A 14,335-nucleotide genomic window follows, 5' to 3' on the forward strand; every position below is an offset into this window, starting at 1 on the left:
CCCAGGCATGTGTTCTGACCAGGAATTGAACCATGACCTCCTGGTTCATAGGTTGACACTCAGCCATGGAGCCACATGGGTCTGGCCAGAATAACCAATTTTAACACTGGGTCCATCTGACCTAACCTCTTTTAAGCATCTTCATTTTATGATTTGTGCTCCAGGAGTTCGTGGCACAAGCCCTTTCAATTCCAGGGATGTCAGATCTCTGACTAAAGGAAAAAAAAAATCCGGCAGTAAAACTGGGGTGTGGAAATTCAGGAAGTTTCATGGTACTTTTGATGTTGGACAGAGTCTTAGAGACCCTCTGAGCCAATGCCCGCATTTTCATGGATGGGGAAACTGAGGCTCACGATCTGCCTGGCATTAATTAGGGGCCACAGCCTGGCCTCAGCTTTGAACTTTGGCTTTCTTTCCACACAGCACATCGCCTCTTCATAGGGTGTTTGCAAAGAACATCAATTTGACTATTTGAAGCCACACGCTATGTTTCCTGTGCTTCTTTGAAGAGGGAGAAATTCTAGAACATGAGCATCTAGGGGGGCTTCATTTGTGAGTGTGGAACCCTCATGCGGTTTTGGCTGAATGGGCTGAGCACAATGACGGGGCAGCCACGAGCTGGACAGATACCACAGCAACTCAGGGCAAGTAGCAAGCACCAGGTTTACCATCCAAACAGCGTGGGTGGGGTCGTTAAGCAACTGTGATGGCGCTAGCAGGATTGATGATTGCCCCTGGGAAAACCTGAGTGGGGGCAGGGGCATTTCTGGGCATGGCAAAAGCACTCTTAAAAAAGACGCCTACCTGTGAGCCTGTGGTCAAGCCCAGTGTTTGGGGATGTATGAGAAGGTTCCAATCTGAGGCATTGTGGATTCAGATTCAGCCAAGGAGAGCTGACACTTTTATGCTTTATAGCAAGAATATTATTCCATTTATTAATTCCAGGCTTCTCCACTTTTTTTAGACTAAAGAATTCTTTTTATAGGAAGAAAATTGAGACTTAGAGAAATGAACCTAGGCATTAACCAGAACTGGTAACCACTTAGAGCAAAACTAGAAGATAGTAGTTCATCCTTGAATTTCTTTTATTTTGTTTTGTTAATCCACACCCCAGGATATTTTTCCATTGGTTTGTAGAGAGAGTGGAAGTGAGGGGAACAGACAGAGAGAGAGAAAATTTATGTGAGAGAGACACATCAATTGGTTGCCTCCTGCACGCACCCTGACCAGGCCAGGGATGGAGCGTGCAACAGAAGTACGTGCCCTTGACCAGAATCACACCCAAACCCGAGACCTTTCCATTCTCAGGACGATGCTCTGTCCACTGAGTCAAACCAGCTAGGGCTTGGATTTCTTCTTCTCTGTTCTAGGTTACAATAAAATCAAGAAGAATGATTTTAATCACACCTCCTGTAATCATGCCACAAGGTTTATTGGTAGAATCTGGCTGGTCAGTTTCAATGGCCCTATTTTCCTATCTTTTTGCACAACAGGATAATCAAGTAAAGAAAATAAACTGTCCTAGGTCTGGAGATAAGAGCCTGGGAGAGCTACCAAACTGCTGCATATGAGAATTAAGAACATTTGGGAATCCCCTTACTCCACTTTTACATGAAAATAGACTGAGTGTAACTCAAGGCAAAACCCCAAAGTCCTTGCATGTGAATGACAGCATCTCAGAAAGGGACTGCCTCTGCATCTTGCATCTACCCAATATGCACCTCAGGGGCAGGAGAGGAGGCCAGTGATTTGGGGAAGTCCTAGGAAGATTGAACTTGGGTGGTCCAGGGAAGGGGGAGGGGATTCTGGGTGTGAAATGAATGTCATCGTGAAATGCAGGTCTGAGGCTGGGTACTCATCTCACACTTCCAAGGCCCCTACTCACCAAGGCTCCAGAGGAGCTCAGCTGGATTCCCTGTATGAGGCCTATGACGTTTCACTAGCTCTTAACAATTGGGATCCCACACACAGTACCACTGCTTTTTAACGTTCCCTCTTCCATCGCAATTTCTATCACCCCTTTCTCTCTTTACAGAACAAAAAAAAGCCTGTGGCTTCCTAACACGTTTATGCAAAAATAGATTCATCCATGACAATTTCTATGGAGCTTTTATTTGCATACACAACCCTGGGACTATCACATCCAGCTGGGGACATTTTTTAATAAGATCATTCAACTTAGTGCAGAATGGTTGATATTTTAGACAAATTTCCAAGTCTGCTGGCCCAATTCAAGGGTGCTTTTAATTGATGGTTTCAGACCAACACTGGCATCTTCTTAGACATTAGAAGAGTGAAATCTCCCAAAGGACTCCTAAGGACATGGAGATAGAACTTGTTCTGCCCATTCATTGTTTTGTTCTGCCTGGGTTTTCATGTGGGTTCAGTATAAGCTCAGTTAATACAGGCAATGGATGGAACAGGCCACAGAAAGATAAAATTGTTATCTTTAAGTTAGAGGAGTGTTTCCCAAAGTGTAAAAAGCATACCACTGATGGTATCAGAGATGATTTTACGTTGCACAGAGATATGACATGAAATGACACTCAAATAGTGAAAATACTTTTCCTTTTTCAACTCTCATTGAATTATTCCAAGAAGATTTGGGGGAAATTCTTGATCTGCTGGTGGCTAATTGCCTTTTGGTAAAGCTCCAAAGGGCATTAGATTTGGACTTAACACAAACAAGGTAACTAGAATGTAAGCTCTTTTTTTTTTTATTAGCCATATTAATAGTTATCTTCCCCTTATGAGGATTCTGATTTCCTATGTAAAATGTAATATAAAGTTTCTTTTAAAGATGTCTTTCCATTGGAAATGGGTTGACTTCAATATAAAAATATCAAATAAATAATAGTGTATATGACAAAAGTGATGATGGTGGCATGCATACTTTCAACATTTGGGAAACACTGGGTTAGAAGAATAGTTTCAGAACCCTGGTCCACGCTAGGAAGAAACCAGTGTGAGATGTTTATAAATATGGAGACTAAAAAAATTTACTGAAATTTGATTCACAGAATCTTGAATCCCCTTTTAAAGTCCCAACCACCCAAGGCTCTCTCTTCCCTGAAGCGGAGCTGGGTGGATACGGAATGGCATGTGCGTTGTGTGGTGAAGACCAGGGTTCCTTTTCCCCCTCCTAGTTCAACAAATACAGACCTTCTGCCTAAAGAACCGTCTAAAGGTGAGTCCTAGCCTGGGGTTATTCAGGTGCTTTTTCTTGGTGCCTTTCGCCTGGATCTCGGATGTCTTCTGCCCAGCTTGCCCATCACAGACACTTTCTGCTTTGCACGCCTTTTGGGCAACAGCAGTCACAGCTTAGAACTTTCTTTTTAAATAAAATCCATTCCCTCCATTGTTTTTAAGCACATTCAAACACTTTGACAATTCGCTGCTGGTATAGCAACTGCAATCCCCCAACCACAAGACATCATGTGATTGTTTCTCTCTTTAAAACTCTCAAAGGTGATTTGCTAAAGAGCACAGTCCATGGCAGGCACACATGGGTTTTCAATAGGGCAACCTGGTTCAATGACCCAGATCAGTGGTCAGCAAACTGCGGCTCGCGAGCCACATGTGGCTCACGAGCCGTGGTTTGCCGCTCTGTTGACTAATGAGTTTGCCGACCACTGACCTAGACTCTTGATTCCAATAATTACAGGCTGTTGTTGTTCCTTGTGATTAAGCCCCTATCACAGTGGTCGGCAAACTCATTAGTCAACAGAGCGGCAAACCGCGGCTCGCAAGCCTCAGTTTGCTGACCACTGACCCAGATGAACACTTTATTTGCTAAAGACAATGACAGAACATTTCAACTCTGTCTATAGGACATAAAATACCCAGATGAAAAATCTACAAAGTTAAAAAGGTAACACAGTCCCTACTTGATAGATTTTTGCGTCCTAGAATCAAGTGACTTTCATTCCCAAATGAACCTCCTTTAATTCAGTGTTAGGGACTTCAGGGATGCAGTATTGCCCACAAAAATGTCAGCTGACTTCTAAATAGGCAGATCTCCTGGGCCAAAGAAGTTTCTAGTATGAGCCAGTCCACTGAGCCAAAGTGGGGAGTGATTGGAACTGAAGTAGCCCAGCCACAACCAGTCAGAATTGTTGACTCAAGTTACAAATGGGGGGTGATTTTGTGTGGGGTGTACAGTGTGCTAAAAATTTCTCAAATGGAAGGATGGACAAATGGTATAGACATTTCAAAAGTATGATTCCAAGAACTGCAGTAGAAAACATGTCAAAAAGACCAGGTATGATAACCAGGGCTGTAGAAAGAAGTCTGTGTGTGTCAAGGACAACCTACATTCACAAAACCCTTCTTTGAAACTGGGCTCCACTAACAGGCACCCCACAGCTGTCTGGGCCATATAGTGAGATTTTATCAGCCAGGACCATTCAGTTGGGACCACATTCTGGGTGGAGGACTAGTATCTGAGCAGCTGAAGGAAGTGAGAGCATCATGTCACTTAAGCCACAAAACACACCTACATACCTCACTATTTATAGTCTGTTGTGCTATGTGTCCTCAAACAATACAAAACACAGACCCAAAAGAGAAACTTTGGACCCAAACATTCATTGAACTTGACACTGGCTGCCTTATAGCAAATGAATAATTCCATAGGAAAACACATGTACATGACTCAGATATCTACTTTTTCTTTAATTTTTTAAAAAAAGTATGTTTTTATTGATTTCAGAGAGGAAGGGAGAGGGAGAAACATCAATGATGAGAGAAAAATCATTGGTCGCTGCCTCCTGCACGCCCCTTACTGGGGATCGAGCCTGCAACCTGGGCATGTGCCCTGACTGGGAATTGAACCATGACCTCCTGGTTCACAGGTCGACACTCAACCACTGAGCCACACTGGCCACACTCTAGTCCTATGTAATAAAAGGCTAATATGCAAATTGTCCCCTCAATCAGGAGTTTGACTGGGATTTCGACCAGGGGGCAGGGCCGGCTTGCCAACCGCCCCCCCAGCCCACCCCCGGCTGGCTGGACCCCACCTGTGCACGAATTCATGCACTGGGCCTCTAGTTTTTCAATAAAAGAATAAAGTTTTAGAGAAATCAGCCAATACCAGACAAATGTAATCATGGTGCTGTCTGCCTTACAGTGGTTATGGAAATAAGGATTACCGACATTTGAAGAGAGATCCATGGTTTACCAGGCATTGTCCAACTTTCACTCAATCCTGGGCCAGAGAGATAACATTTTTACTGTCCCCATTTTACAAATGTGGAGATTTGGGTTCAGACAGGTTAGGATTACATAGCAATTGGGTTGTAGGACCAGAGCTCAAACACAGGTCTTCTGTGACAAATTCTAGGATCCTTTTCATAACTTAGCCCCTTCAAATATGGGCAGCAGATGTATCAGGCTGGCCAAACCATTTATTTGGTCCTTGTGTCTTTCAAAACACTCTCAGTTATTAAAAGGAGGATGCAAGACACTTAGCTGTCACCAAGCTAAACTTTCCTTAGGAGCCCGTGGACTTTAAGCCACGTGATCCACTAGAGATAATCAGTTCTGTTAAGTGTGAAAGGAAAACATCTCTAGAAAGTAGTTACTCCAAGCAAAGTTTATTTTGAGGGGAATTGGCTGAATTTCAGGATGATAGTGAAAAAATCCTGGCTCTCTAGGGCATCCTAACTCCTTGGGCGTGTACACTGGTGACTACCTCATTTCATCAAATAATTGCTTTTGCAGTGAGATTTATTTTTTTCCCAAATGACATGAAAAACAAGGAATATATTTTTTAAAGACCAAAAATATAGCAGCCTTTGCTTTCACTATAAATTGAGTCTCACCTCATCCTCCTTTCCATGAGCTAATTTTGACTATATTCCCTGGGTTTCTCTACATACAGATAAAGAGACCAAGATGATAGATAATTATTTAGTATTCTACTCTTCTTCTATATAAGAAATGGGTTATTGTGGCATTATTTAGTCAGAATTGGCATGTATTTCAAGCTTCCCACTAACATTTTTATTAAAATGCCATTAACATAAATGAAACATTTAAAAGACAATCTAACAGTGCTATTAAATTGCTAAAAATGTACATATGTGCATATGCATATCCACACACAAGAATTCAAGAAACAAAGAAGCAGATACCAATTCAAATCCAATTCTATACACGAACCCAAACACAAACACACTTCAAACTACCTACCGTGTCTTCCAGATCTTTTTTTGTTTCAGCTTTGTTAGGTGACACCTTAAAAGTTTGAGAAATCAAATGTTAAAATTTATAGCTCTTTAGAGTGATTTTATTTCATAGACACATAGTTTTTAGGTCATTCTAATTCACTCTACAGGTAAAGAATGTAACCAAAAATCCTTTTAATAGAGTAGAAACCCACAGACTTCTGGTATACCTAGTATACAAAAGTTAACAAAAGAGAATGTTTTATAAGGAAATGCATCAGATCTCATACATTCACCAAGAGTTTGACCACATTAAAAAATTGACTGATGGAATGCCACAGACTTTCCATTAATTCTGCCACTAATCCAACAAATGCATAACCCTTTGGTGTTTTTTTGCTTTGACGGGTTAATAACTTGAAGACGTATTCTCCAGTTATTTTCATGATCAATGACCATCCAATTGCAATAGAGCTCCACTGCAATACAGCCCAACGTTACGGGGTTTGGGCATCCATGGTTTCCATTTCCGAAGTCTCCCTTACCGAAGGCCAGCTATAACAGTTTCCTTGTAAAACACATCTTGTCGCTGTTCTCCAGCGTCCCAGCTGCATCATTCAGAACAATGACATGCAAATGTGCATTATTCTTAGAATAACAAAAAGTTTGAGCAATAGAATTGAGGGGAAAAGGAAGTGACTTACCAGTGTTTTAAAGAAGCTCATGATGGAATTATTATCCTCAGTGATAGCTGTTGTCTGGGGGTCCTCCTTGGCAATATCCAATTCTTCGGGGTCCCGGGGGAGAGAGCAACTCACAGGTGTGACTTCCTGTCCCTTGTCTTTGCCTTCAACTATGTCCTAGGAGCAAAACAACGTTTTCACAGTTGCAACTTGTTGAATGCGGACTCTCAAAGTAATATTTTTGCTTCACACCCCTCTCTCCCTTGCCCCCTAATTCCAGCCATATTTCATCTGCCCACGGGTGTGTAGAACAATCAGGAGCTTATGAGAATCACTCTTCCTCCCCCTTCCGCTCCTTCTAACATATTCAGCATTTGCAGCTAGTTGGAGGGGCATTGTTTAGAGGGTAACAAACACAGCCGTGCACGTTGCATTCCAAACAAAAACCCTTTTCTCTCAATTCTGCAAAGAGGTTGTGTATGATGCCAATGGTCTCCATCTCTGTGGTCTCCTAGTCCAGTGATCCCAGAGACATGTCTGAGTTCTCACAATCCACACAATGGTGAATCATAGCAACTAAAAAAAGAACTGGTATTTTAAAATAATAATTGTGTTGTCTGGATCCGGTTATTTATTGGTGCCAGGAAGGTGATATAGGGACTGAGTTTCTCTCTAACTCAGCCAGGGGGTAGGATGCATTCTGACTCTGTCCTGTCTCATCTCCACTTCTATGACCCTGGGTCAAGCCCTGGCCATCTCTCCACCCCATGACTGCAATGACCACCTCCTGCCCCCGTCTGCTTGGACTCCTCCAATCCATTACTGACTCAGTAAACCCCAGCCTCCCACTCCTTCCTACCCTCCAAAGGCTTCCTATGGCCCATGGAGTCAGGGGCTCCCATGTCTTACATGGTCTGGTCTATGTCCTCATCTCCAGCCTCTGGGTGGCACTCTCTTCTTCACTCCACTCTCTCAGGCCACCTTTCTTAGAGTTTCTCAAACATACCAGAGGCTAATTCCAACCTCAAGGCTTTCTATCTAGAACATTCTTCTTCTCTGTCTGCCCGTGCATGATTTTCATTCATCTTTCAAGTCTTAAGTCATCTTCACCCCCCACCCCCACTGTCCTAAGAGTGTCCCTTGCCCTTTTCTGTCTTAGCTATGACAACATTTTCCTTTATTTACTCGGTATCTGTCCCTTTCTTCCTATTCCCACGAGACTGGAAGCTTGACAAAGACAGGGGTTTCATCGGCTTTGCTCACTGTTGTTTCTTTAATATCTAGGGCAGGGAGGCCCACAGCAGGCATTCAATACATATCAACCATTTGACTACTTAATAGGTGAATGGATGTAAATAAATTTTATATAAATGGGATGGTGCTACCTGTATCAACTCATTTTTTCCCCCATGTAGTAAAATAGCACAAACACCTTTCCATAGCAATACATTTAGATCTGTATCATTCTTCATGTCTCAGCTGCTATTCTATTGTCCGGTTGTGACATTATTTACTGTCTCATATCCTTATTGATGGGTACTTACTGTTTTACATCTAAGATGTTATAAACAGTGGTTTTAATCAATTGTGTGTCTCTACATTTCCTTTGAGTAAATTCCCAGAAGTGAAATTTCTGGGTCAAGAAGTGTGCACATTTTATAACTTTATAAATATTCTCACACAAAAAAGGAAGATTTCACCAGGTATGACTTTGGGTTTGAAAAGCTGTTTGGTTCATTGGCAGGGGTGGCAGGTGATACATGGAACACATCCAGGACAGGCAGGGCAGTGCCTGGGAACTGTGAACTCAGAGTGGGGAGCTTGGCCTGGAGGTGGGTAAAATGAGGGAAGCTGATTCCTTGACTCCCCCACCCCCCTACTCCCCCCACTCCCCACAAAACAAATAAACCAGTAAATGTGACATATGACTCAGGCAGTGAGGACTGCAAGGGAGAAACTAAAGATGAGGAACAGGCTTCTTTAAGAGGCTGTGTGTGGGGATGTGGTGGAAGCATCTATTCTGGATGGTCCCTGACCCCTAGGCTGGGCCAGCTGCTCTGAGCCACTCTGGTCTCACAGAACCATGGGCTGGGCCCCAGTGCTCACAGGGAATGGAAGAATCTGGGTCTCGGTCATCCTGCTCCCAGGACTAAACACAAGGGAACATTTATCGAACTACTTGGAAATAACATGAAGTACAGCAAAATCAACTGAAAAGGAAATGAATTGGTAGAATGTCAGGTGATCTGCATGGACCAGGTTGGGTCTGCACGGACCAGGTTGGGTCACATAGACCAGGTTGGGTCACATGGACCAGGTTGGGTCACATGGACCAGGTTGGATCCGCATGCACCAGGTTGGGTCACATGGACCAGGTTGGGTCTACACAGACCAGGACAAGGTTACTATCAGGGAAAACTTGCCATGATGGGTCTCCTTTGAGCAAGGGAGAGGGGACCCTTAGTACTTCTTCACCGAGGAAAGCGACTCTGACAGGGGAATGCAGCTCTACAGAACTCAGGAAGAGAGGAGCCCTCCAGCCTTCCTGTCTGCCCTGGGAGATTCATCTGAAGGTGTTCCCCTGGGAGTCCTTTCCCCCCTGACCCCAGGTGCAGCAATGTCTCAGGGCTTGGTTAGCAACTGAGGGATGACCAGGCGCTCAGTGCAAGGAGGTGGTTTGCTTACAGGGGCCTCTTTCTGAGAAAGAGTTCTATTATTTTTCAAGTTGAAACTAAGCTTGAACTTGAGCCCTTTTCTTGAAATACTGTTTTTCTTCTCAGACTGCCTTTTAACAAAGAACATAGAATTCTTCTTCCAGGAAGGTTGAGAATACATACTTTCCCTCATTCTTCTATTCACCACAAGGGAAAATTCTCAACATTAGATAGAAAAGAAACACAAAGGCTCCTGAAAGGTGGAGAGGAGAAGCAGACCAGCTGGGACCCGAGGAACAACATGGCGGTGAATCCCCAGGTTTCCCTTTTGCCTCATACGGTGGTGCTGGATGGGTGAGGGATTTATTGGGGGTGATTCCTTATTAAGTTAGGTAATAAGTAATTAAGTCTGGTCACTGAGGTGTACACTGAAGCTAATATAATAATGTAGGTTCACTGTAAGTGAAAATAAAAAAATGATTAAAATGATTAAACAAATAAATAAATACCAAAAAAAGCATTATATGGTAGTGCTAGAAGAGTAAGGCTGAAGACCCATGAAAAAGTCTGGAATAGGTAAATAAAGCAGCACGTGATATTAACACTTAAGATGTACATATCACGTGCTGCTTTATTTACCTATTCCTTAAACCCATATGGAACTTCTGGGGCCTTCTTTCATCCATAACTTGTCAACTGGATTTCAGAGAGTTAATACTATGACCACACAATGGAATATTTTGAAGCCATGAATTTTTCAGGAATGTATAATGAGAAGGACAAATGTCTATGATAATAAGAAAAATGACCAAACTTAATGGGTCAGACTCAATGCTAAGCTAGTTAAAAAGATCAAAATTTAATTCTTAGAATGATCCCATGAAGTACGTAGTATTTGTAATTTCATGTTTACTGATTAATAAATTGATGCAAACTTGCCTATGGTCATAGAATGGAGCTGGGGTTTGACCCAACACCCAAGTGATTTCAGAGGCATAAAGCTCTTTTATTTACATGGAGAGAGAGAGAGAGAGAGAGAGAGAGAGAGAGAGAGAGAGAGAGAGAGAGAGAGAGATTGCTTTGTTGTTGCACTTATTTATGCATTCATTGGTTGATTCCTGTATGTGCCCTGACTGGGGGATTAAACCTGTAACCTTGGCATATTGGGATGACACTCTAACCAACTGAGATATCTGGCCAGGACCAAAAAGCTTGTTTAAAGTACCACACTGCATTGCCTCAATCATCTCCCTTCCTTCAGGTGTTTACTTAAATATCGTTTTCTCACCAAGGATTTTCCTATTTTACTTTCCTGTATTGCTATTCATTTTCCCTGCTATATATACTAGTATTTTCCCTATTTTTGTCATCATCCATATACAATACATTTTATCCAAAGACATATGGGAATTTAGTGTATAATAAGGCTGACATCTCAAATCTATCAAAGTGAAGAAGGACTTTTTAATAAATGATATAGGGACAACAGGGTGGCCACTTGAAAAAAAAATTAACTTGTCATTACTCAACCCTATAATAGGGTAAAATCCAAAGGAATAAAAATACTAGAAGAAAACATGTAAAAACATTTTATAATTTTGGATTGAAAAGGCTTTTGTAACTTTGACTCAAAATCCATCAGTTATGGAAAGAAAGATTGAAAGTGAAAACAAACAAATGTTTGGAAACATTCAGTTGGGAGGCTCAGGTGAGACATAGGCACTCATTCAGACAATGCTGAGTGGAGTGTAAATTAATTCAGTCCTGATAACATTTGGACATTATCAACCAGAATTTAAGAAAATAATATGTTCTTTTAACCAGCAATTTCACTTCTAAGAGTTAATACTAAACCCCAATTCACACATGTATGAAATAACAAGATATGAGATTTGCAGTGAGGCAATAACGAATGTTTGGAAACCAACCAAATGTCATTAATAAAGTCCTAGTTAAATATAGTTTGGTACATCTATTCAACAGAAAACTACGTAAGTGTTGTAAATGAGCAAGTGGTACAGGTATAGAAAGCAGTGTTCTTTCTATATAGATATGGAAAGCAGCTCTAACTGAAAAAGGGCACAGAATAGAACAGTGTATATTATATTACCTTTTGTGCAAATAAAAAGGAGAAAGAACTTATACTTGTATGTACTTGTGGATGCTCAAAGAAACCCTAGAAGGATACATTTAAAAATACAAAGATTGATTGTCTATTGGGGTGATATTGGTAGACAAGGATATCATTCTATAATTTTTAAATTTTCATTAAAAATTACAATGAACACAAAATGTGGGCCACTAATTCCAAATTTTAAAAACTCTCCTGCAGGCCAGGCTTCACATGGTTGGGAAGATGACCCAACTGAAGGCCACCAGTGTGTGGCCTGTGCCTTAACTATTGGGTGTTTGTAGGATCTTGGTCCTCAACTACAAATATGGTTTTGCTCTTCTCATCAGGCCTCCAGATCATTCTCAGCAAACAGAAATCTTAGGCAGAGGCACACACGTTCTCCAGGCAACGTCTGGAAGCTTCTTTGAAGCCAACAGGTGTTCCTGGTGTCAGCTTGTGCTGCATCGTGTGGATGAAGCCTGCATTTCCCCCCTTTCTGCTGGCTTCAAAGAGCAATCAGACAGGAACACTGGTTAAGTGATCACAATTTGTCATGTTGAAAAATAATGCCTCTGTATCATAATTTGATTTTCTGTAATAAAACCCATATGGAACTTCTGGGGCCTTCTTTAATCCATAAATTGTCAACTGGATTTCAGGCTCCTTTAAGCTAAGTCGACAGTGTCAAAGTGAAAGTATAAGTGAAGGCAAGATGGTCAAGGCTAAAAAAACGCTTCGTCTGGAACATTTTGTGATAAACGTCTACAGTTCCCCATTGATTGTACCTCACCGGTTTCATGTTGTACCTCTGTACCAAGAGTCAGGGCCTAACGTATCGTTTAACACAGGGAAATTTGTCTGAGAAATGTTGAATGGTACAAAAACCCACTACTCCGCTCCTCTCCATCTGTTAGAAATTTGAGCCACATGCTGCCTAAAATAAAAGGAAAAGCCCAGTTTCCTCTCCTACTTGGATGCGCCAAGAGCACAAAGGGCAAGATTTGCTAGGCAACAGTGGTCTCCAGGCAATCACTAAGTCTTTACTTTCTTCCTTCTGAGAGCACCGTCACCTGCATAGAGCCTTTGTCAGATTTAGGGAGAAAAATGGCATTGGGTTCATTCTTGAAGGTGGAATTTACTTCTTCCAATTTGCCTTGAAAAGAAAGCAAATTAATAAACAAGCAGGAACTCACTCCAATCCCAAAGTCTACTAAAAATGTTTTGTGGAACAGCACAATTCCCTAAGCAGACTGGTATTAATTAAGTAATTCATATTATTATTTTACTTTGTCTTACTACAAATCTGAAACTCACCCAAGGAGGGTCTATCACTGTAGCTAATTTTGTATTTTTGTTTCCCCCATTATTCCTGCCCCATTTTCATCAAAGGATAAAAATGTATCCCCATCTTTCAACCCTGTGGTAAAAAAGGGGAATGAACAAAAATAGCACCACCATAAGAAATGCCAGTTATGAGAGGGTTCCCCAAACTTCCCATCAACTACAAAATCTCTCCTTCCCGTCTTCTACTGGGGGTGACTGCACACGAGCTCTAAGTGTATCTTTAAAAGTCAGCATGCTCAATTAATATTTAACAAAGGAGGCATGAACATACAATGGAATCAAGACAGTCTCTTCAATAAGTGGTGTTGGGAAAATTGGACGGATACATGCAAAAAAATGAAACTAGACCACCAACTTACACCATACACAAAAATTAACTCAAAAGGAATATAGGACTTAAACATAAGATGGGAAACCATAAAAATACTAGAGGAATCCACAGGCAGAGAAATCTCAGACATATGCCGAAGCAATTTCTTCACTGATACCGCTCTTAGGGCAATGGAATCTAAAGAGAAAATAAACAAATGGGACTACATCAAAATAAAATGTTTTTGCACAGCAAGATAAACCATCAACAAAACAACAAGAAAGGACTGTATGGGAGAACATATTTGCAAATGTTATCACTGATAAAGGTTTAATCTCCAACATCTACAGGGAACTTATACAACTTAATAAAAGGGAGATAAATGATCCAATAAAAAAAATGGGCAACGGACCTAAATAGAATCTTTTCGAAAGAAGACAGAAGGAAGGCCAAAAGACATATGAAAACATGCTCAAAGTCACTAATCATCCAAGAGATGAAAATCAAAACGACAATGCAGTACCATTTCACACCTGTCAGAATGGCAACCATCAACAAATCAACAAACGAGAAGTGCTGGTGAGGATGCGGAGAAAAAGGAACCCTCGTGCACTGCTGGTGGGAATGCAGACTGGTGCAGCCACTGTGGAGAACAGTATGGGGTTTCCTCAAAAAACTAAAAATGGAACTCCCATTTGACCCAGTAATCCCACTTCTAGGAATATATCCCAAGAAATTAGAAACACCAATCAGAAAGGATATATGCTCCCCTATGTTCATAGCAGCACAATTCACCATAGCTAAGATTTGGAAACAGCCTAAGTGCCCATCAGCAGATGGCTGGATCAGAAAACTATGGTACATCTACACAATGCAATACTATGCTGCTATAAAAAAGGAATTCTTACCATTTGCAGCAGCATGGATGGACCTGGAGAGCATTATGTTAAGTGAAATAAGCCAGGCAATGAAATAAAAATACCACATGATCTCACTCATTTATGGAAAATAAAGAACATTATAACCTGATGAATAAAAAGATAGATATAGAGGCAGTAAAG

The 14,335-nt window shown here is 41.4% G+C and overlaps 1 protein-coding gene across 2 annotated transcripts in view; it reads right to left on the bottom strand.

Moving 5' to 3' along the window:
• Positions 1–14,335, bottom strand: part of BCAS1 (brain enriched myelin associated protein 1) — a 78,716-nt gene that overhangs the window by 30,690 nt on the left and 33,691 nt on the right. Inside the window, exons 5-7 of one of the 2 annotated variants that reach the window (XM_080686952.1) lie at positions 6,875–7,030; positions 6,196–6,240; positions 3,163–3,297 (exon numbers count right to left, since the gene is read on the bottom strand). In XM_080686952.1, coding sequence (XP_080543078.1) covers positions 3,163–3,297; positions 6,196–6,240; positions 6,875–7,030 — 336 coding nt within the window. The remainder of the gene's footprint in view (positions 1–3,162; positions 3,298–6,195; positions 6,241–6,874; positions 7,031–14,335) is intronic. The other variant, XM_080686953.1, reaches the window with a different exon arrangement.

Source organism: Plecotus auritus (genome assembly GCF_963455305.1).
Source record: "Plecotus auritus genome assembly, chromosome: 8".
Taxonomy (NCBI): domain Eukaryota; kingdom Metazoa; phylum Chordata; class Mammalia; order Chiroptera; family Vespertilionidae; genus Plecotus; species Plecotus auritus.